The following is a 19464-nucleotide window of genomic DNA, read 5'->3' as shown; positions in this document are numbered from 1 at the left end:
ACGCTGTCATAGGGCCTAGGATCGGCGCGCTTCGGCGGGGGTGCGCTCCTGCTGCGTGCTGCGCCCAGCCTATCGTGGGCATTTGTTAGATTTTCGGAGTTGCGCGGCCCCATTGCCCTTCTGCATCATGCAGGCCCTCATCCCCACTGCTGCCACGTTCAGGCCGGCCGCCCTGGCCCCTGTCCGGCAGGCCAGGCAGGGGGTGGCCACCGCCCCGTCTCGAAGCCCCGCGATCTCCAAGCAGGGATCCACCCGCAGCACGATGCCGCAGCGCCGGCTGGCCGCCAGGCCCACCAGGCGACAGGGGGCGATGCGGGTTGCGGCCGCCAGCGGCGAGGCGCTGGTCGTCGGCAGCTCTGGCCAGACCGCGGCGCGCGTGGTGGTCAGCCTGCTGCGCGCCGGCTTCAAGGTCACCGCGGGCGTGGACACTGACATCGACGAGACGCGGGAGGTGGTGCAGTTTGCCAAGAAGCTGGAGATCCTGAGCGCGGGCGAGGCCGGCGGGCTCAAGCTGGCCGAGTTCAACCCGCTGGATGCCGACTCTGTGGGCACCGTGCTCAAGCGCGGCGCACGCGTGGTGCTGGTGGCGGGCGACCAGGTGAGCGTGCCGGATGGATGACATGCTGGGGCAGGGGAGCGCGCCTGCTGCTGCGGGTCGGCACGTGCGTCGGCTCTGGAGCGAGCCCGGCCACGCTTCCCACACGCTTCTGCGCGCCCCTTCCTGCACGGCAGGCCGGCAGCCGCCGCCCCGACATGCGCATCTACGACGCGGTGCTGGATGCTCTGCTGGAGAACGGCGGCCGCATCGGCCAGCTGGTGGTGGTGACGCCGCTGGGGGGCGGCGGCACCGCCATGTTTGGCGGCGGGCGCGGCGGCGGCGGCAGCCGCCTGTCCCCGCTGGAGCAGCGGGTGGCCAGCAGCGGCGTGCCGTACCTGCTAATCCGCGCCGCGCCCTCTGACCGTGTGACGGACCGGTATGGCGAGGAGGCGAATGTGGTGGTGGAGGGCGTGGGTGGGCTGCCCGCCGGCCTGTCCGCCTCGCGCTCCCAGGTGCGGGAGCTGCCAGGAGCGGTTGGGGCGGCGTATGCAGTCATTGGTGTGCAGCAGGAGCGCCACCTCCACCCAGCCTGGAACGTCACTGTTCCCTGGTCTCAGCCGCGCTTGCTGGCATGCTTGCGCGCACGCAGGTGGCCGCCGTGGTGGCGGCGGCCATGGCCCAGGCCCGTGGCAACGCTATCATCGAGGTGGGGGCCTCGCCTGCTGCACCCTCCGTCGACCTGGCCAGCCAGGTGGCAGAAGCGCTGGCCGCCGGCCAGCAGGTGGAGGAGGAGGAGGAGGAGGAGGCGGCAGCCCCCGCCGCCATGCCCGCCTTCTTCACCATTGGCGGCAGCAGGAAGAAGCCGGCGCCCGTGGAGGAGGAGGAGGGTGGGTGGTGCCGCACTGCTTTGATGCCTGCTCCGGCTTCTACTGCTGCTGTGCCTGGTTCTGCTTCCACTGCCAGTTGCGGCTGGCACTGCGCTGCACGAGGACTGCTGGCAGTAGGCGGGCCCTGCATTGAGCCAGCATAGCTGGAATGTGGGGCCGACTTGTGTGTCGTGTGGTTGCCTCCTTGCAGAGGAGGCACCCGCGCCCGCCAAGCCAGCCTTCTTCACCATTGGCGGCAGCAAGAGGAAGGCGGCGCCGGTGGTTGAGGAGGAGGAGGGTGGGTGCTGCAGCTGCCTGTGGCCTGCTTGCTGCATCGAAATTGAGGTGCAAAGAGGGCGTCGCCGCTACAGTTCGGGAGCTGTGCGTCACATTTGCTGTGTGCCGTCTGCTGCTTCCACTTGCAGAGGAGGCCCCTGCCAAGCCAGCTCGCAAGCCTGCATTCGCCATGTTTGGCGGCGGCGGGACCCGCAAGGTGGTGCGCGAGCCCGTGGCTGCGGAGGAGGAGGAGGCGCCTGCCAAGCCGGCCCGCAAGCCTGCATTCTCCTTTGGCACCGTGCGCATGAGCAAGCAGCAGAAGGCGGCAGCCGTGGAGGAGGAGGAGGCGCCGGCGCCCAAGAAGGCTTTTGCTTTTGGCACCGTGGGCAGCCGCGCCAAGCAGCAGACAGAGGTCGAGGAGGCGCCCGCCACTCGGCGCATCATCCGTGGCCGCAAGCCCGTGGCAGCAGAGCCCGAAAAGCCTGCCCCGCGTGCGGCACCAAAGAAGGAGGCTGTCAAGGCGGAGGCGGGCGCGAAGAAGAACGGCAGCGGCGGCTTCCTGGGCTTCCTGGGAGTCTCACAGGAGACCATTTATGCCGATGAGGCGTGACGGCAGACACTGCCAGTAGCGTTTAATCCTTAAGAAGATTTTGATTACGTACGGCAGCCCACGCCGCTCCCTGCTGTGGCCTCCTTGAATTTTGCACTACTTGCAGCGTTGTCAGTTTTTTTGGCGAGAGGCATCAACTACGCAACATTGTGTGATTGCCGAGAATTTAGGGGAGCGGAATGGTAACAGATATGGTGCAGTCAGGGCAGTTCATGACGAAGAGGAGCAGATGAGCAGAGCAGGAGGGCGGAGAGCGACAAGTCAGGAGAGCAGGAGTACAACTGGCGGGGGTCTGGGCGCACGTCAGTCGTCGCCTGCCTCCTTGCGCTGCCGCGCCTTCTCCCGCCTCACAATTTCGTGCGCGACGTTGAAGATGCCCCCCGTGGGCTGCTCGCAGGCAAAGCACTTTGGCGTCTTGGCGTTGTGCTGCAGGGCGCACTGCTCGCAGAAGTAGTGCTTGCAGCGGGTGACCACGGGGTCCTGCGCCTCGGCCCACGGCCGCCGGCAGATGAGGCAGGCAAAGGGCAGCTCGTCGTCCTCCTCTGCAGGCACCGGGCGGGCACACAGGCACGCAGGAGGCGGGTGGGCCCGAGTCATGGGCGCTTCGCAGAGACGTCAGCAGCAGCATCAGGACCGACCACACAATCGGCTAGCTGCGCATGCCAGCTGGGGCAGGACCCGCACCCCAGCCCCACCTGAGTCCTTTGCCTCCTCTTCCTCATCCTCTGGCTTCCACCCTGCCAGCAAGCGCTCCCGCTTCTCCTTCTGCTGTGTATCCCAGTCCTGCGGGCGCGGGGTGGCGAGACATGCGAGCGGCATGAGCGCCCGCCCAGATGTCTGTTGCAAACAGCAATGACTGGGCAAGCGCAAGCGCAAGCGACCAACCCCTTCACATGCGCCCCAGCTGCAGCCGCCCCCTGCCTACCCGGTCAATCTCCCACCCGGCCTTGTAGTCCCCTCTGTCGTGCATGAACTTGCAGGCGTCTCCGTATCCGCAGTACCCCGTCTCCTTGTAGTCCTTGCAGATGTCTGGCTGGTAGTCAAAGCGCACCGTCATGCGCACGTTGGTGGAGGCGCGCAGCGGGCCGTGCGAGCCGCTGCCCTTCTCCGCCCCCACCGTGTGCTCGCGGCGGAAGCCGGCCCGGAAGTCTTTGTAGCTGTTCATGCCGCGGTACAGGCCGTCGTCGCCGCCAGACACCGCCACAGCGCCGTCCGCCTGCGCCAGCACCTGCTCGCGCAGCGCCCTGCGGGGTGGGGAACGGTATGGGTGTGCAGGGAGTGAGCACAGAGCGGCACCGGCGTGGGCAGGTGCCAGCAGGCAGAGCACAGCACACGCTGCAAAACAGGGTCAATGCACATTGCTGCTCCTGGCGAGGTGCTGCTGGTTTGGGCGTTCAGCAGGTGCCACCCCGCCACCCACCTGGCGTCGCGGTCGTGTGCCGTCTCCTGCTCGTTGGTGCGTGTGGCGTCATCCTGCCGCTGTTGCACCGTGTTGCTGCTCTCAAAGGCAAACACCTCTGCGCGGTCGGTGCGCTTGGTGGTGAAGGCCATGGACCCTTCCTTCTGCTTTGCGGCCTTGCGCACCACCCCACCGTCATCGCCGCCGCCGCCACTGGCCCCCTCCTCCTCGTCCGCAGCCCGTTTGCGGATGTTGCCGCGGTTCTTGCGCTTGGCAAAGCCCACTGGAGCTGCCCCAGCGGCGTCCCTCGCTGCGCTTGCTGCTGCTGCCTGCTGCTCGCCGGCTGGTCCGGTCGCTCCCTGCTCGGCAGCCCCCTCCATCCCGGCTCCTATGCGTGACACTGCTGCCTTCTAGTGCCTGCTGGGGCCTGGAAGCGTCTGGGTGATGGGACTCCCGAACGCAAATGCGAGGCAGACGGCCGCCTGAGACTCCTGATCGAAGCGTGATTGAATGCAGGGAGAACCAGGGACCTCAATTGGGGAATTGGGCAATGCTACAGTCTCGGGCCTGCGCTTTAAGAAAGGCGAAGAAAACTCGTCAGAAATGGTCAGGCGGGTCCTGTTATGCCCAGCATCGTTCAGACTGCGCAATCTCACTTTGACCTCGCTGGCCAGCTGGCCCACGGCGCCACCCCTAGACCTGAACACCCAAAGCGATTCGCGGCAGTGTGTGTGCGCAAAACCCAGAGCGGCGCACTCCTCGCCTCACAGTAGAGTGTAGCAGAAAGGCATGCGTCGCTCCGCAGGGAGAATAGCCCAGCGGCTATGGCGGGCGGTGGCTGCCGATGGCATGCCGCCAGCGGCGGAACAGGTGTGAGTTTGTGCCAGGAGCAGGGAGGTGCCAATGCACCATTTGATCCTGCTCTGCAATGGGGAGGATAGATGACTTCTTCATCATCCACCATCATGCGATGCCGCTCTGCTTCCCCGGGCGCCTTTGTGTCATGCAGGCAGCAGCGGCCCGTGGGGTGCAACCCTGGCAGCATGCGGGCAGCACGCGGCGAGCAATGTCAACAGCCTCACAAACACGAGGAGTGAGTGCTGGCTGCCAGAATGTATGTCTGTGCGTCGCCGATCGGCTTGTCTCGCTGCCCTGCATAGCCTAACCTGCTGTGGTCCTGCCTGTACCACCCTGCAGCCTGTGTCTTACTTGAGCCTCGGCATGACGGTGGGCACGGGTGCGGGGCTGCTTTGGTGGTACAACCATGAGAAGGAGAAGAAGCTGGAGGAGATAACGCGGGAGGGCAAGTCGTCGGTGGTGGTGGGCCAGGTGAGAGGCAGGCCCTGGGCCGTTGCCTGAAGTAGCGATCAGGCTGCTGGCAGCTGCTTGCTTGATGGGTGGGGGGGCATCGGAGGTGTGGGCTGCTTGTGGGTGAGTGCTTGTTCTGGATGCAGGCTTGCTGGTTGTCACAACAGGTGTGCTGTTCCGGCCTGGCTGCCTGCTCCTGGTGCCCAGCGCAGGCAGCAATAGGCGGCCCCTTTGACTTGATAGACCACACTGGCAAGCGGTTCACGGACAAAGACTTGCTGGGCCGCTTTGCGCTGCTCTACTTTGGCTTCACCTGGTGCCCAGACATCTGCCCCGAGGAGCTGGAGAAGATTGCGGCGGCCACAGACCTGACGGGTGGGTGGGGCGCGAGTGCATGGCAGGCGAACAGAGCCAGCAATGCACATAAGTGAGCTGAGCCTTGTTTGAACATTCCGGCTTATCACTGGCCTATGCACTCTGTGCAGAGAAGCTGAGCGGCGTGCAGGTGGTGCCCGTGTTTCTGTCGGTGGACCCACAGCGTGACGGCGTGGAGCAGGTGTGCCACACAGACGGGAGGGCCCGCTGGTGTTTGGCAAGCGCCTGCTGCTGCTTCAGCTGCTGCCCCGGCTGCCGTCGCTGCTCTCTCACGCTCCCTCGCTGCACAGAGCCTTGTCGTCCCCATCCCGTCTTCTCTGCTCCTGCTCTTTGCCTGCCTGCCCCTGCCAGGTGCGCGACTATGTCAAGGAGTTCCACCCACGCATGATTGGGCTGACGGGTCCATACGAGCGGGTGGGGGAGGCGGCCAAGGCGTACCGCGTGTACTTCAGCAAGACGCAGGACAGTGAGGACGACTACCTGGTGGACCACTCCATCATCACGTACCTCATCAACCCAGAGGTGTGGGTGGGTGGGGTGGAGTGAGCCGAGGGAGGCGGGCGGGCACACAGCTACACATCGTAGGATGGCTGCACACGTGTTGGGGTGCACACAAAGGCCGATGCCTGCCTCCCTTACAGGGCAAGTTTGTGTCCTTCTACGGCAAGAACTTCACGGCGGAAGAGATGGCCAAGAGCATTGCCAGCCACGTGCAGCGGTGGGAGGCGGACCACAAGTGACGGCAGGACCACAATGCTAATCTAGCAGTCTGCCTCCATTTCGTTCTACCCTTATTCCACTGCGCTGTGACCAAAACAAAAGGAGGAGTTTACACCTTCATCATCTTCCTAGTGGTCCTTAACTGAAATGTAGAATGCTTGTTGCCTAATGTGCCTGCGTGTCCTGCATTGCCTAGTGAGCAGCATCGTGGCTCGCCGCTCACGTCTTCTTGGTGCGCTTGCCGCCGCCGCTTGCTGCTGCTTTCTGTTTGCTGCCGCCCTGTTTCTGCTGCAACCGCTTCTGGGCTGCCTGGAACTCCTCCTCCGACGGCATGCTGTTCTCCACCTCCGCCAGCAGCCGGCTCAGCATGCCACCCGCCGGCAGCGCCAGCGCGCGCTCCTGCCGCCCTCGGATCTGCGCCACCAGCGCCGCCTCGGCGTCCTGCTGCTGCCGCTTGGCCTTGCCGCCTTTGCCCTTGGCCTTGCCCGCTGCCCCAGCTGTGGGGCGCGGCCGGGCCGCCACCTTCTTGGCCCAGGCCTTGTACTTGGCATAGGAGGGCGCCTCGTTGGCTGCAATGGCCGCATCCACCAGGTCCATGAAGCGGTGCGCATCCGCCGCCTCCTCGCTGCACATCACCCACTCAAACACCTGCGCCGGGCAAACACGGGCAGGTGGGCGGTGGCAGGGACAGCAGACAGTGGAGCTGGCTGGGTGGCTACGAAAAGGCAGCTGCCAGCTGCCAAGAAATCCCAAAGTGTGGGGGTGCCAGCCTCACCTTGCGCATGTCGCCCCTGAACTGCTGGTAGTACTTGAGCACCTCGCCCCGCTCCTCCTCGCCGCCCCGATAGCTCTCATGGAACGCATCCAGGTCCTCCTCTGTCACCTGCGCCGTGTGCAAGCGCTGCTTGGTTGGGACAGGCCGCCGACGCGGCCACTGCGTGCATGGGCCCCTGCTGCAGCTGAGCAGCACCGCAGGCTGCCCGCAGGCACAGCCAGTGCATGCATAGAGCACGGGCAGGTGCAGGTTGAGTGCCGCATCGCAGGCCAGGGCGCCCCCACCTTGGCATACATGGCCCGATAGTACTGGTACAGCTCGTTGAACTTCTCCCCCGCCAGCTCCTCCGAGTCCTCGATGGACCCCGTCTGGTCGTACACCTTGCGCCTGCGCCAAGCAGGTTGATGGGCAAGTCGCCGGGGCGCTGGGGTGAATGCCGCAATGCATCAAGCCGCCACGTGCGCAATTCTGGCCACTTGCATCCCTGTGCTCCGCTCTCCTTTCACTCAGAAAACTGCAATGGTCCCTGCTGCCGCAGCCGCTGACATATCCCACTCACTTGTCCTCGTCTGACAGGATGGCATACACCTTTTGGAGCGTTTGGAACTTGGCCTTGGCCCCCTCGTCACCCGGGTTCTTGTCGGGGTGCAGCTGCAGCGCTAATTTCATGTAAGCCTTGCGGATCTCGGCCTGCGTGCATGCGCAGCCCTAGGTGAGGGCTGGTGTCGTGGACTGAGACTTCCATGCTGCCCAGCAGTGCCCGCTCCAAGCGGGCAGCGTCGTTGGCGGCGACGGGGGCGGGGATGGTGGAGCACCTGGCTGGCGTCCTTGGTCACGCCCAGCGCCTCATACAGCGTCTTGCCATCCAGTTCGACCATCGCTGCCCTCTGCTGGCTGCTTGGCAGTGGCAGGGCGAATGAGACTTCTGATCGGGGGCCCGTTGGGCGTTGCAGCGGGAACTTGGCGAGCAGCAGAGCCAGAGGGAGCAAACGCTCGAGTCACTGGGGCTGTGCTCTTCTGCAACAATGCTGCATTGCCAGGTCGGATGCTGCAGCCGCCGTGGATTTTTGCCCACGGGCCTGCTGGTTTCTAGAGTCGCAGCCTGCACTCTGCTTGGCTCGAGACAGGTGCAAGGCAGGCCGCTTTCGAACCAGGCTGTTGCAGGCTGTTGGTGCGACAGCCGCGCCTCCACTCCCCACTCCCCGTTTGAAAGCCGGTTGAATCGCTGAGGACGATGAGCCTCCGCCAGTGCCAGTAGCAGCCCACAGCTGGACAGCGATGTGGGGCAGCGCGAGGCGTGGGCAGCCACAGGCCGAGAAGGCCTCCCCGCAGCAAGCCCCGCAGCATCAGGGCCTGGCCAGGCGGGGACGCAAGCCGGCATGGGTGAGCCGATGAGAGGGGAGCACTGGCGCCAGGGCGGGCCGCCACCCCGCCGCTCGAGTCTTCAACCGGCCACTGCACCCCCTCTCCCCCCATGCCTGATGCAGGCCGACTCGTGGCAGCAGCAGCAGCAACAGCAGCTACAACAACTACAGCAGCAGGGGGCAGGCGGGTTCCAGGTGCAGGTGAGGGGTGCCGCAGCCACCGACAACGGCCACAGCCAACAGTGCGTCTTGTAGCCCCGGCTGTTCCTGTGCTGTTGCTGTACCCACCACAACCCGGGTTCCCCTCTGCAGGTTGAGGGTGCGGTGGACGAGGAGGACGCCAGCAGCCGCGCCTCCTCCCCTTCCAAGTCGCCCCTGCTGGCGGGCTCCTCACCCTTTCTGGATGCCGAGGACCAGCCGCTGGCCAGGCAGCCAGCCGGCCTGCGCGCGGGCCGCCTGTCGCAGCAGGGGCTGGGCAGCCTGGGGCGCCTCGGCCAGCTGCAGGTGCCCGCCGATGCCGGCGCCGAGCTGCTGCAGCAGCAGTTCCAGCGGGCGGCCTCGCCGCTGGGGCGCCGCCCACAGCTGCCGACCAGCTGGCTGCCTCAGCAACCGGCAGCGGCGCAGGAGGGGCTGACTCCTGCTTCCGCGGCGGGGGGCCTGGGCACCGGCTTGGGCGCCGGACTTGGTGGCGGCTTGGGCGGCGGGCGCAGCGGCACACCGCCGGCGCGGCTGTTTGGGGACGGCGGCGGCCTGAGCGGGGGGCTGGGCGGGTTTGGCGCGGGGGCGGCTCCCTCCGACCCCGTGACCTACCAGATGCAGGCGCAGCTGGACAAGGATGGCGTGCCCAACATGGGAGATGTGCGCCAGGAGGAGGAGGGCCTGGGCGGGGCGCCGCGCATGCACCAGCCCTCGCACCAGCAGGCGCCCTGGCACATCCCCGCCGTGCACACCACGCCCGGCAGCGGCAGCCGCCAGCGCGTGCCGCGCGGCAGCGGCGGCGGCGGCGGCCAGCTGTCTCACGGCGGCAAGCGTGGGCTGGACAACAAGAAGCCGGGCGCTGCCTTCAAGCTGGGCAAGCGCCAGGCCTACCTCAAGTACCTGGCCTACGAGGGCTGCTGGCAGCTGTGCCTGGAGGAGATGCTGACGGGCGGCAACGCCACCGCCACCACCTTCCTCACCGCCGGCTGCGGCACGCTGAAGAAGGCGCTGGGCCTGGAGCAGCTCTTCCTCACGCAGCACGCCGCCGACCCTTCCCTCTACACACAGGACGGCATGCAGTGCATCTGGTGGGTTGGCGGCGGCGGCGCCAAGCTGGGGGCTGGGCCGGGCCCAGGCGTATCCTTGCCACGAGGAACAGGGAAGCGTTGTTGTGTTGCCAGCACATCAGCCCCTCCCTCTCCACCGCTTGCTGACCCAACTGCCTGCCCCCTGCTGGCTGCCTGCCCTGCAGGGACGACCGCGAGGATGTCGTGCTGGCGGCGGAGGTGGGGCTGGAGGCGCCTGGCCCCAGCCACAGCGACGTGATGGCGCAGCAGCAGCTGTTTGCCAAGCAGCAGCAGCGCGAGCTGGAGGAGTATGAGAGGGAGATGGAGCGGCGGCAGGTGCAGGAGCAGAAGCGGGTGGAGCGGGAGGTGCAGCAGATGTCTCTGCGGCAGGGCGTGGAGCCGCTGGCGCGCGTCAGCGCTGGCAGCGGCGCGTCGGCCGGCGCTGGCCGCCTGCTGGGCGGGCCGGCGCTGGAGGTGACTGTGATGCGGGTGGTGGGCTGCGAAATGCTGACAAACGGGCTGACGGGCAGGGACTTCACCATCGTCACCTACGCCGGCACCCGGCCAGGTGGGGGAGGCAGCACATGCGCATCACAAGCCAGGCGCTCTGGCCGTGCCTGTTGGCTTTCCGCTGCTGCTGCTGCTGAGCGTGCAGAGTGTTGCATGCACAGTTCCATGCTGCACTAGCGCCACGCACGTCATCCGTCAGGCTGCCCCCTGTGCTGCGCAGCCACCGACGGGTGCGCCTTCACCAAGATTGGCAGCGACGGCAACGCGCACGACCAGGAGGTGGTGCGCCTGCCCAGCGAGCAGGGACAGCAGCAGACCTTCTCCGCGGAGCTGAGGGTGGATGGGCAGAGCCTGGCGCTGGGCACGCTGCAGGTGGCAGAGCTGCACAAGGTGGGCTGCTGGGTGGGTGGGTGGGTTGAGCTGCGGGCATCCCAGCAGCAGAGTTGGGGTTGCTCAGATGGTGCCAGCCAAAGCAGCCAGCTGGTGCCATGATGTGCCTGTTCTGGGGTCCTGTCCGCCATGCATGGTGACACCTGTCACCACCGTCCAGCATCTCCTCCCCGCGGCCCGCCACTCCCATGGCTCCGCAGATTGCCAACCAGGGCGACGCCCTGTTTGAGGCCTCCCCCTCCTCCGGCTTCCTCAAGTCCATCTTCCCCTGCCTGCGCAAGGGCAACAGCGCCACCGGCGGCAGCATGGCCTGGGTGAAGCTGGTGGACGATGAGGGGCGGGTGGCGGGGCACGCGGTGCTGTCGGCACGAATCAGCATGGCCCTGCTGGATGCACAGGTGGGCACGGGGGGGCAGGGGGATGAGGAGGGGAGGGACGCGCAAGCCGGCCTGCTCCACTGTGCGCCTTTGCTGCTGGGTCCAGCTGCCACTCCACAGACACAGCTGCCCTGTCCCACGCTTCACACCTCGCCCATGCCGGGTGCCTGGCGCAGGGCCTGATGGGACCGCCGTCCCGCGACACGCGGCGTGCCGCCACCGCGGCGGCCCTGTCTGAGGACACCCAGGGGCTCAGCATCAACCAGGGGGAGGGCGCGATGTCGCCGCCGCCGATGGCGCTGGCGCCCATGATGCCGCCCATGGCCTCGCCCATGCTGCCCTCCGGCGCCTGCATGACGCCGGCCACCGGCGGCAAGGCGCCCGCTACCGCGACTGGCGGCTACCTGCAGGCAAGGAGCGGGCCGCCGGGCCAAGAGCTGCGGTGCAGCATGATCCACTCACCCGGCGCTGCCCGCTGCCCGCCACCAACTGCCCGCCAAGCGCTGCCCCCCGCCCTGCCCCGCCGTCTGCAGGTCAGCAGCCTGCAGGTGTACGACGAGCTGCTGGAGGCGGCGCTGCGGGCCGTGGGGTGCGGCCCCCGCAACCTGGCCCTGCATGGCCCCTGGGTCTGGCTGCTGGACCGCTTCTGCGAGGCCTTTGCCGTGGGGCGCAACTACGCCCGCCTGTCCTACCTCAAGTGGGTGGTGCGCCCCGAGAACGCCACCCTCACCGCCGACTGCTTCGACGTGCTGCTGCGCGACATGGTGGCGCTGCAGCAGGCGGCGGGCGTGGAGGGACTATCCAGCGGGGAGCTGGGGGTGCAGGCGCAGGTGGGCGGGCCGGCGGTGGCTGCGCCGTGGTGTGCAGCATGAGGGGAGGCGGCTGGGCTGGGTGACATGGCGGCAGACCCCGCTGGCAGGGTGCGGTGGACCCGCGCAGCCCAGCACCAGCGACCCACCAGCGGCGCATGCCTGCCTGCAGGTGTCTGCCCGCATCGAGGAGCTGCTGCACACGGCCTTTGAGAACTACTTCATGCTCAGCGAGGAGACGGCCAGCGGCATGATGGACGGCGCGCTGGCGGTGCGGTCGGGCATCCCCGCCGTGCTGCGCCCCGCGGTGCAGCTGTTTGGTGAGGGCCGCCGGCGCCGGCGCTGGCGCTGGGCGCGGCATGCTTTGCAACTCTTGCCTGGACATCTGTGGCAGCCCGGCTGGATCCAAGCAGCCCGCCACGTGCCTGCCTGAGACGACCTGCTTGCGGCCGCCCCTGCGCTGCCCGCCTTCCGCTCCCGTGCAGCGCTGGTGCGCGACGCCACAAGCCCCGCCGACCAGGAGTGGCTGCAGGAGCGCTTCCGCATCGCCGCCCGCAAGCGCTACCAGGCGCTGCTGACCGCGGCGGAGCTGCAGCGCCCCTCCTCGCCCCGCCGCCAGGCCGACGCGCGGCAGGGGCAGGTGGACAGCCCCGAGGCGGTGGCGGCGTATGGTCGGCTGGAGGAGCTGTGCCGTGCCATCATGAACGAGCTCCGTGCCGACGACCAGATCAGGGACGCCCGCATCCTGCCCGCCTTTGTCAACCTGCCAGACATCACGGCCCTGGAGTATGTCAATGTGAGCGGGGGGTGGTGTGGGCTGGGGCAGGGGGACGGGCGGATGCGTGTGTGTTGCGAGGTGGGAGTGCCTGCTGACCTCCCCGCTGACCCTTTTCCCCCTCCTCCTTCCCCTCCTCCCGGCAGGGCATCATCAAGCACTTGCGCAAGGTGCTGGGGCGGCACCCGCCACCCGCCCCCACCGAGGCCGCTATCCGCCTGGTGGAGGCGGTGGGCAAGCTGCAGAACTTTGTGCACCGCCACAAGTATGCCGAGGCCAACAGCCGGCTGAACAACCGAGACATCTTTGGCCGCTTTGTGCTGGAGTGGATCAGCAGCAGCGCCGCGCAGCTCAGCCTGCGGTGCCGTCGCCTGGAGCAGGGCGTGGCGGGGCAGCACGGCTGGCAGGAGTTTGCCACAGACGGTGAGCTGGCGGGTGCTGGTGGGGGCCCGCGGCCTGGGCCTTGGGTTGGGCACTGCAGGCGGCGCCTGATGCATCCCCAACCCTGCCTGTCCCTGCCTCTCACAGCCTTCTGGGTCAGCCCACATGCCATGCCACACGCGCCCTGCTGCCTGCCACCTGCCGCCGCCGCAGGCAAGAACAAGGTGGCCCACCTGGTGGAGGACATGCTGAATGCGGTACAGTCGGAGATGGGGCGGTACCAGCGCATCATCACCTACTGGCCCATGTATGGCCCAGACCTGGAGCGGGCGGTGACGGGGGCACTGCGGGAGGCCACCATGGGCGTGTCCCGACAGTGCGGCCTGGTGCAGATCAAGGTGGGCGGGCGGGGGGGCGAGACCGAGGATGCGGCGGTGGTGGGTGGGTCAGGGCGTGGGGGGTGGTGGGCTGCCGGCTGTTTGCAGCTCTTTGAGGTGTTCGCTTGTGGCATCCGCTCACCGGCAACCTGCCCTTGCAGGAGGGCGGGCAGTCTCCCGAGCCGCTGGCCATCCAGCCGTACAACCGCGCGCAGCAGCGCCCCGGCGGCGGCGAGACAGCGGCCGCGCAGCGTGCGGGGCGCACCGCCTGGCGCTGGGTGCAGCAGGCGGGGGCGGACCGTGCGGTGGTGCCCGCCACCTACCGCGGCGCTCCCATGGTGCTGCAGCAGGGCATCAACCCCAACCAGGCGCTGCTGCTCAACAGCCTGCGCCGCCTGCTGCAAGTGTCGCCCCAGATGGAGCAGGAGCTCAAGCGCTGGTGCGCAGAGCCGCTGGCAGACTCGCTGGCTGCGGGGCTGCGCGGCGCGGCCGCCGCCAACGCCTCGGCGCCCGACCGCGGCGCCGGCACCGACCGCCGCCTGCGCCGGGAGGCCCCCAACCTGGGCGCCCAATTTGCCCAGCTGGTCAAGGAGCTGCGGTCAGAGTACTTTGCCGCCATCACGCTGTGCGCTGAGCGGCTGGCCGCTGAGCTGGCCAAGATGCCGGCCACGTCGGTGGTGCAGCTGCTGCGCCGGGACGGTGTCTTTGCGTCCACGCAGCAGCTGTCGGGGGCGGTGAGTCGGCCGCGGTGGAGGGCTGTGTGTTTGCTGTGGGCAGTGCCCACCGCTGCGTTCAAACTTGCATGGCCTGTCGGAGGCTGCCCATCCTGCTCTGTGGCTTCAGGCACCTACAACCCCTGCCCCTCGCCTGCCTCCATAAGCCTTACCTACACTGCCCCGCCCTGCAACTCCTGCCCTGCCGCCCTGCCCACCTACCCCCCGCCGCAGCTGATGCGCATCATGGAGGAGGTGGAGAAGCTGCTGCACTGGCTGAGCAACGTGCTGGACAACCGCGTGTTTGTGGCGCTGACGCGCGGCCTGTGGGACCTCACGTCCAAGGATGTGCTGGACTACACAGAAGACCTGCGGGAGGGGCGCGGAGGGCAGCGGGTGGGTGGCAGGCGGGGCGAGGCCGGTGGCGCCAGGCAGTGTTGCCTGGAGCGGGCTGTGGGCCGGGGGCTGTGTGTCTGCTGCAGGAGCACGCAACATGTCGGGCGTTGATGTGATTTGCGCTCCCTCCCTCTCCCCTCGCCCCTGCCTGCCTGGGTGGTTGCAGGATGCATGGCGCGGGCGGCAGAGCGCCGCCACCACTCTGGCCCACATGGACAACTTCTTCAAGACGGTGCTCACCAGCTCCATGGGCAACGACCTGCAGGCGCGTGGTGGTGCGGTGGCGGTGGGCTGGCAGCTCTTCTGCCCCCTGGAAGGCGTCAGCAGCAGCTGCCTGTCGGCGCATGCGTGGACTGGCCATGGTTTGGACGTGTTGCGTGCCTGCTCAACCTTCCTGCGCCCCACCCTGGCCCCTGCAGAACAAGGACCTGGCGCTGCCGCAGCACTCGGACCGTGCCCACAAGCTGCTGGCGGACAACGACACCACCGTGCACATGTCGTATGATGTGAGCAGGGGCAGGGCTGCGTGCTGTGTTGTGGCGGTGGTGTGCATGTTGTTGTGCAGAACAGCCAGCTGTTCGTGCTCGTGCGGCACTAGTGTGGCTGCTGCTGCTGGCCGCTGCCACCACACCTGTTCACGGGCCGGCTTGCTGTGCTGGATGCAGGTGTACTGAGGCGGCGGTGCGAGCCTCGACTAGGCAGGCAGACAGACATTACCTTCCAAATTTGGACTGCTCGACAGATTGACTAGGACAGCCACCCTTCATTTAACAGATATCCAGCTTTGACTGCGGCGCATTTTCATTACTGTGCCGACCTGAGTGCCTCGCCATGCTCCCGCTGTTGCCTCCCGTCCCACCATTCGTTGCGGAAAACTTCATGTCTAAACTCCCCATGCGCCATCAGCATGCACTGTAAACGAACACCCACCCACTTCCAGCCACGCTGGGCGGCGCTTCACATGCAAGCAGCTCAAGTGCAAGATGAATCAGTTCTTCAATGAAATGGAGGCGGGCAATGGAAGGAGCAGGGCAGCAAAAGCAAGCTGGAAGAGGACCATGCGGGACAAGGAACAGCACATCAAGAGGCAGGATTGCAACCAGCTACGGTTGCTGTTGCTGCTGCTGGCGTGACATCCGTCCGCAGTCCAAGTCATACAGAGGCAGCTGCAGCGCCTCCTGAATGTACTGCAGCAGCTCTTCTTCTCGGATGTTGTCCTGCAGTGTCAGTCAGCGTGTGGGTAGGGTGTGGGTCGGCAGTAGGCAGGCGGCAGGTGGCGGCCGTGGCAAGCCGGGCTGGCTACCATGCGCTCCCTTCACTGCCCTGCACGCTCGCTTGCCTCTATGCTGCGCGCCACCGACTCATACACGTGGAAGGCGTTGGCGGCATCCTTGTCCTTGCGCTCACGCATGAACCGCCACACCTGCTGGGCAGGAGCAGCGCGGGGCGGGCGGGGGTGGTGGGGTCGGAGCAGGCATGCAGTGCCTGCTGGCATCACCCGCTCGCAAACCCACCTCCCCACACACGCACCCGCGCCCACCCCACCTTGGCGTCTGCGTCGTATGAGCACTCTATGATGCGCATGTCGTACATGGCGGCATCCTCGCCCTCGGGGAACTCCACACGCGCGCCTGGGGGCAGGTGGGCAGGAGCAGGTGGGCAGGTGAGTATGGGAGGAAGGCCGGGAGGGGTGGGGAGGGTGTGGTGTGGCGGCTGTGAACGGGCCTGAAAGCATATGCCGGCAGCAGCCCAGCCGCAGCCGGCCATATAGCCAGCCTGCAGCCGCTGGTGTGCGAGCCTGGGCCTCACCCGGCAGTGCATTGTAGCCCCGGTGGTGCCCCTCCGGCAGCTCTCTGCGCGTCTCCAGCAGCTCCAGCAGCTGGCCGTCGCGGGGGTGCAGGCGCAGGCGGAAGTCCACGCTGTTCATGTGGGCAAACTTCCACTTGAGCAGCTCGGGGCAGGTGCCGGGCACGTAGCGGTCCTGCGGGGCGGGTGCGGGGCCAGGGAGGCAGGGAGGCAGGGACAGCCAGCTCAAGTATCGGGGCGGGTGCATGCCGCAGCAACACACCTCCAGCTCCGCCCATGTGCCGGCCCCAGCCTGCCAGCGACCACCTCCAGCTGCCCCACACACCTGCGCCCCCTGGAAGATGAGGCCGTCTGCCTCGTGGCACAGGTTTGGGATGAACTCGTGGATGAGCTTGTGCGCCTTGGTGAGCGGCCAGAAGTCCTTGCGCCGCACGTGGAAGGCCTCCTGCAGGCGGTGGGGAGCGCGGAGAGGGCAGTCAACAAGAGGTGCAAATGCAGAGCACATACACATAGAAAGGTACCCCACAGGCACGCAAACCCCCAACCTCCCGGACCGTTGAGCTCACCTTTTCGTACTGGTACGGGTACTGCCACTGCTTGCTAGTGATCTTGTGCCGCTCCAGCTGCCGAGGCTCGACCACAAACCGCTGGATGAGCTTGAAGCGCTCCTGCGGGTGCAGGGGGCAGGCACGGGCAGCTCAGCACCTCTTGGCGGCGAGTGGTCTGCGCAGCCCTGAGAAACTGCGACAAGCATGCATAGATCCGGAAAGACAGTGTGTGTAGAGAGGGGGCGAATGTCACCCCAGCTGTGGCCTCCAGCCCAGCCCACCATCCAGGGGTGGTCCACCAGCGAGCGCCCGTTGAGCATGACCATGTCGTACGCCAGGAAGCGCCGCTCCTGGCGTCCCTCCTCCAGCACCTCGTCCACAACCATCTCCCCATCCAGAACGGTCTGCGGCAAGGGTGGTTGTCGTGGAGAGAAAGAGCGCGCGTGTGTGTGTGTGCAGGGGACGAGGGCAGACGGTGGGCAGGGAGCCGCGAAGTTTGGCAGGGGTACATGGTGAGGTGCAACATGGGGAAGGCAAGAGCATTACTTGGCAGAGCACCCGGGGCGGGGAGGGCTCAGCTGTGCCTGCGCCTGCGCACTCACCCAGTGGTGCATGGGCCCCACAGGCCCCTTGGCTGGCTGGCCGGGCTGCAGCGGGGTGGGCCACCGCATCTGGACGCGGGTGATGGAGAACTTGCGGTCCACCAGGTAGGTGCCCCAGCGCAGCAGGACGAGCATGTAGCGGGTGCCGTCGGCCTTCCAGGTCACCCTGATGTGGGGCCGAGGAGGAGCGAGGGGAGAGGAAAAGGCATGCGGAGGGTCAAGGGTAGGTATGGGAGGCCTGAAGGGCTGCAGGGCTGGGCGCAGCACCTCGGTACAATCGTGCAGGAGCGCAGCAGCAGGCAGAAAGCAGGCAGGAGAGCACGGCAGGCACAAGAAGCAGTGCCCGCCTCACCAGTACTGCCGCTCCTTGAGCAGGCTGAGGTTGGACTTGTCCAGGCTGACGGGCTGCGAGCCGGGCAGCCAGACCTTGTGCCTGTGCTCCTCGGGCCCCAGGATGGCATCCATCAGCTTCAGCTGCAGCGACTGGGCCTCGGGGATGTCCACCTGCAGAGGAGGCACATGAGCACGGTGAGCAGAGCAGCAAGGTGGTGGACTCTTCAGTAAGAAGCTTGCAGGCGGGCGGCACTCAGCCCAGGTGCGGCGCCCCACTCCGCTCCGCTCCGCTCAGGTCTGGCTAAGCTGCGACTCAGTTCCGCCCTGCCCGCACCCTCAGCCCGGCTCACCCCTTCCCCAATCATGTCGTCGTGGTGCAAATCCTCCTCCAAGCCCAGCCCCTCTGCGCTTCCCTCCCCTTCATCCTCCTGCTCCGGAGAATCGCCCGCCTTCCAGGATGGCTGTGGTGGGAAGGGGAAGTTGCTGGGCAGCCGCTCATGGTAGTACTTGAACAGCTCCCTGCAGTACCACGGGCGGGACAGGCAGGCTGAAAAAGCAGGCAGGACGGGCTGGGAGCTGATGACAACATCGATGCATCATGCAGAGAAAACACCGGCAGCAACAGGGCAGAGGCACGTCCGTCCACGGTCGCCCCCCGCACACCACCTGCCACCTGCCCTGCACTCCGTTCACCCTCCCCAACCTGATGTAGTAGTGCTTGTAGATGCCGGGCGGCCGCTTGTGAGCAAACGCGTCCAGCGCCTTGGGCACCGTCCAGCTCATCATGCGGGCCAGGTAGGATGCCACCATGTAGCCAGTGCGGTTGAAGCCGTGGGTGCAGTGGATGAGCGCCATGCCCTGCGGGCACTGCTGCAGGTAGGCATACATCTCCCAGCACAGGTCGGTGACGGCCTCGGGGGGTGGCGCAGCGCCGCGGCCGCGGCACGGGATCTGCGAGCGGGGCGGCGCACGGGGCAGGGGGCCAGGTGGCGGGGTGCACGCTCCTCCCGGAGTGTGCAGTGCAGTAACGTGCTGACCAGCCGATGCAGATGCCCCCTTCCCATCAAAAACAGCATCACAGCCACTGGCTCTCTGGTCCGCTGCCAAGCACGCGCACCACGAGCCAGCCCTGCTCGGCTTCCTGCGCCCAGCCCAGCCAGCGGCCGCCACGCCCCCGCTTGCCTTGATGTACTGCACCCCTCGCTCGTGCCACTGCCGCGCATCGTAGTAGCGCGAGCTGTTGGTGAGGTCGATCACCAGGCCCAGCACAGCGGGCACCTTGGAGCGCTTCGGCGCCGGCGGCTGGCCTTCGGGGCCGGGCTGTGCGTCAGGCGGCGGCGGCAGCATCACGTCCAGCGTCATCGCCCCCACCACCTTGCGCGCCTGCGCCACCGCGTCGTCTATCGTGAAGCGGTGCTCGGGCGCGATGTGGGAGTCGAAGCGCGCCCCCAGCGGCACCTTCATGGGGATGAAGCGCTCGATGGGGCGGCCCATGGCGGGGCACTCGCGCCACCCCCGCGGAATGCCCATGTCATCAACCTCATCGTCTGCCGCCTGGTCGTGTGATGCCGCCACGGCGGGGTCGCCCTGCGGGCGAGCGCGGCAAAGCAGGGCGGCGCCCCCAGATGAGAGGAAACGCGGTTGAGAAGCAGCTGGGTGGCGGCAAGTCCCGCCTGCCGCCAGGCGGCGGCGGCAGCGTAGCCCCCCAGTCCTGGCGGCCCTTGGGAGGCAAGTGACGGATCTCCCGCAGCTCTCCCCACCTCGAGGCCCTCCAGAGCCGCCCGCTTGGCTGCGGCCTCCTCCGCAGGCCCCTTCCCATCGTGGCCCCGCTTGGGCATTGCTCCTCCGCCCCCTAGGGGGCTCTTTTGATCGGTAACAAGCCTATGAATCAGGGAGAGGGCGGAGAGCCGAGCAGGCCTCCACCGAGGCAGGGAGTGATCGGTGAGCGCCC

At 67.2% G+C, this 19464-nt stretch overlaps 6 protein-coding genes across 6 annotated transcripts; 3 read left to right on the top strand and 3 right to left on the bottom strand.

The window, feature by feature from the left end:
* Window positions 1-262: 262 nt before the first annotated feature.
* On the top strand, window positions 263-2290 carry CHLNCDRAFT_134826 (hypothetical protein; the record flags this gene model as incomplete). The annotated part of the gene is made up of 5 exons (XM_005847047.1): window positions 263-598; window positions 733-1050; window positions 1188-1425; window positions 1616-1702; window positions 1830-2290. The coding sequence occupies 5 exons, from the start codon at window positions 263-265 to the stop codon at window positions 2288-2290; spliced, it is 1440 nt and encodes a 479-aa protein (XP_005847109.1).
* Window positions 2291-2432: 142 nt separating this feature from the next.
* On the bottom strand, window positions 2433-3476 carry CHLNCDRAFT_31479 (hypothetical protein). Its single transcript, XM_005846860.1, has 3 exons — window positions 3216-3476; window positions 2986-3073; window positions 2433-2832 (listed from the first exon to the last, which is right to left on the bottom strand). Exons 1-3 carry the CDS (start codon window positions 3453-3455, stop codon window positions 2594-2596), a joined length of 567 nt encoding a protein of 188 aa, XP_005846922.1. The 5' UTR covers window positions 3456-3476; the 3' UTR covers window positions 2433-2593.
* Window positions 3477-4805: 1329 nt separating this feature from the next.
* Window positions 4806-6112, top strand: CHLNCDRAFT_24122 (hypothetical protein; the record flags this gene model as incomplete). Its single annotated transcript, XM_005847046.1, has 5 exons — window positions 4806-5018; window positions 5210-5372; window positions 5483-5553; window positions 5724-5894; window positions 6014-6112. 5 exons carry the CDS (start codon window positions 4806-4808, stop codon window positions 6110-6112), a joined length of 717 nt encoding a protein of 238 aa, XP_005847108.1.
* A 695-nt stretch (window positions 6113-6807) lies between these two features.
* Window positions 6808-7745, bottom strand: CHLNCDRAFT_23831 (hypothetical protein; the record flags this gene model as incomplete). The annotated part of the gene is made up of 4 exons (XM_005846859.1): window positions 6808-6975; window positions 7152-7254; window positions 7427-7557; window positions 7683-7745. The coding sequence occupies 4 exons, from the start codon at window positions 7743-7745 to the stop codon at window positions 6808-6810; spliced, it is 465 nt and encodes a 154-aa protein (XP_005846921.1).
* Window positions 7746-11047: 3302 nt separating this feature from the next.
* CHLNCDRAFT_58072 (hypothetical protein) lies at window positions 11048-14898 on the top strand (the record flags this gene model as incomplete). The annotated part of the gene is made up of 11 exons (XM_005847045.1): window positions 11048-11183; window positions 11307-11603; window positions 11755-11902; window positions 12068-12378; window positions 12504-12780; window positions 12952-13136; window positions 13277-13849; window positions 14063-14224; window positions 14391-14510; window positions 14644-14730; window positions 14890-14898. Exons 1-11 carry the CDS (start codon window positions 11052-11054, stop codon window positions 14896-14898), a joined length of 2301 nt encoding a protein of 766 aa, XP_005847107.1. The 5' UTR covers window positions 11048-11051.
* A 429-nt stretch (window positions 14899-15327) lies between these two features.
* On the bottom strand, window positions 15328-19043 carry CHLNCDRAFT_24090 (hypothetical protein; the record flags this gene model as incomplete). The annotated part of the gene is made up of 13 exons (XM_005846858.1): window positions 15328-15428; window positions 15554-15647; window positions 15770-15855; window positions 16034-16205; window positions 16356-16475; window positions 16597-16698; window positions 16860-16982; window positions 17181-17346; window positions 17533-17613; window positions 17790-18032; window positions 18217-18464; window positions 18684-18791; window positions 18888-19043. The coding sequence occupies 13 exons, from the start codon at window positions 19041-19043 to the stop codon at window positions 15328-15330; spliced, it is 1800 nt and encodes a 599-aa protein (XP_005846920.1).
* Between the last annotated feature and the right edge of the window lie 421 nt (window positions 19044-19464).

The sequence above is a fragment of the Chlorella variabilis genome (assembly GCF_000147415.1).
Source record: "Chlorella variabilis unplaced genomic scaffold CHLNCscaffold_12, whole genome shotgun sequence".
NCBI lineage: Eukaryota > Viridiplantae > Chlorophyta > Trebouxiophyceae > Chlorellales > Chlorellaceae > Chlorella > Chlorella variabilis.
Note: the sequence above shows the minus strand (reverse complement) of the source record. Positions and strands in the feature narration are given on the sequence as shown.

What these genes read in the sequence shown, in the direction of transcription:
- CHLNCDRAFT_31479 (XM_005846860.1), bottom strand. Translation starts at nt 3,455, where the DNA reads ATGAACAGCTACAAAGACTTCCGGGCCGGCTTCCGCCGCGAGCACACG. An exon ending in CCGGGTGGGAGATTGACCGG is followed by an intron (nt 3,074 to 3,215) that starts GTAGGCAGGGGG and finishes CCGCGCCCGCAG; the next exon opens with GACTGGGATACACAGCAGAA. An exon ending in AGAGGAGGCAAAGGACTCAG is followed by an intron (nt 2,833 to 2,985) that starts GTGGGGCTGGGG and finishes CGGTGCCTGCAG; the next exon opens with AGGAGGACGACGAGCTGCCC.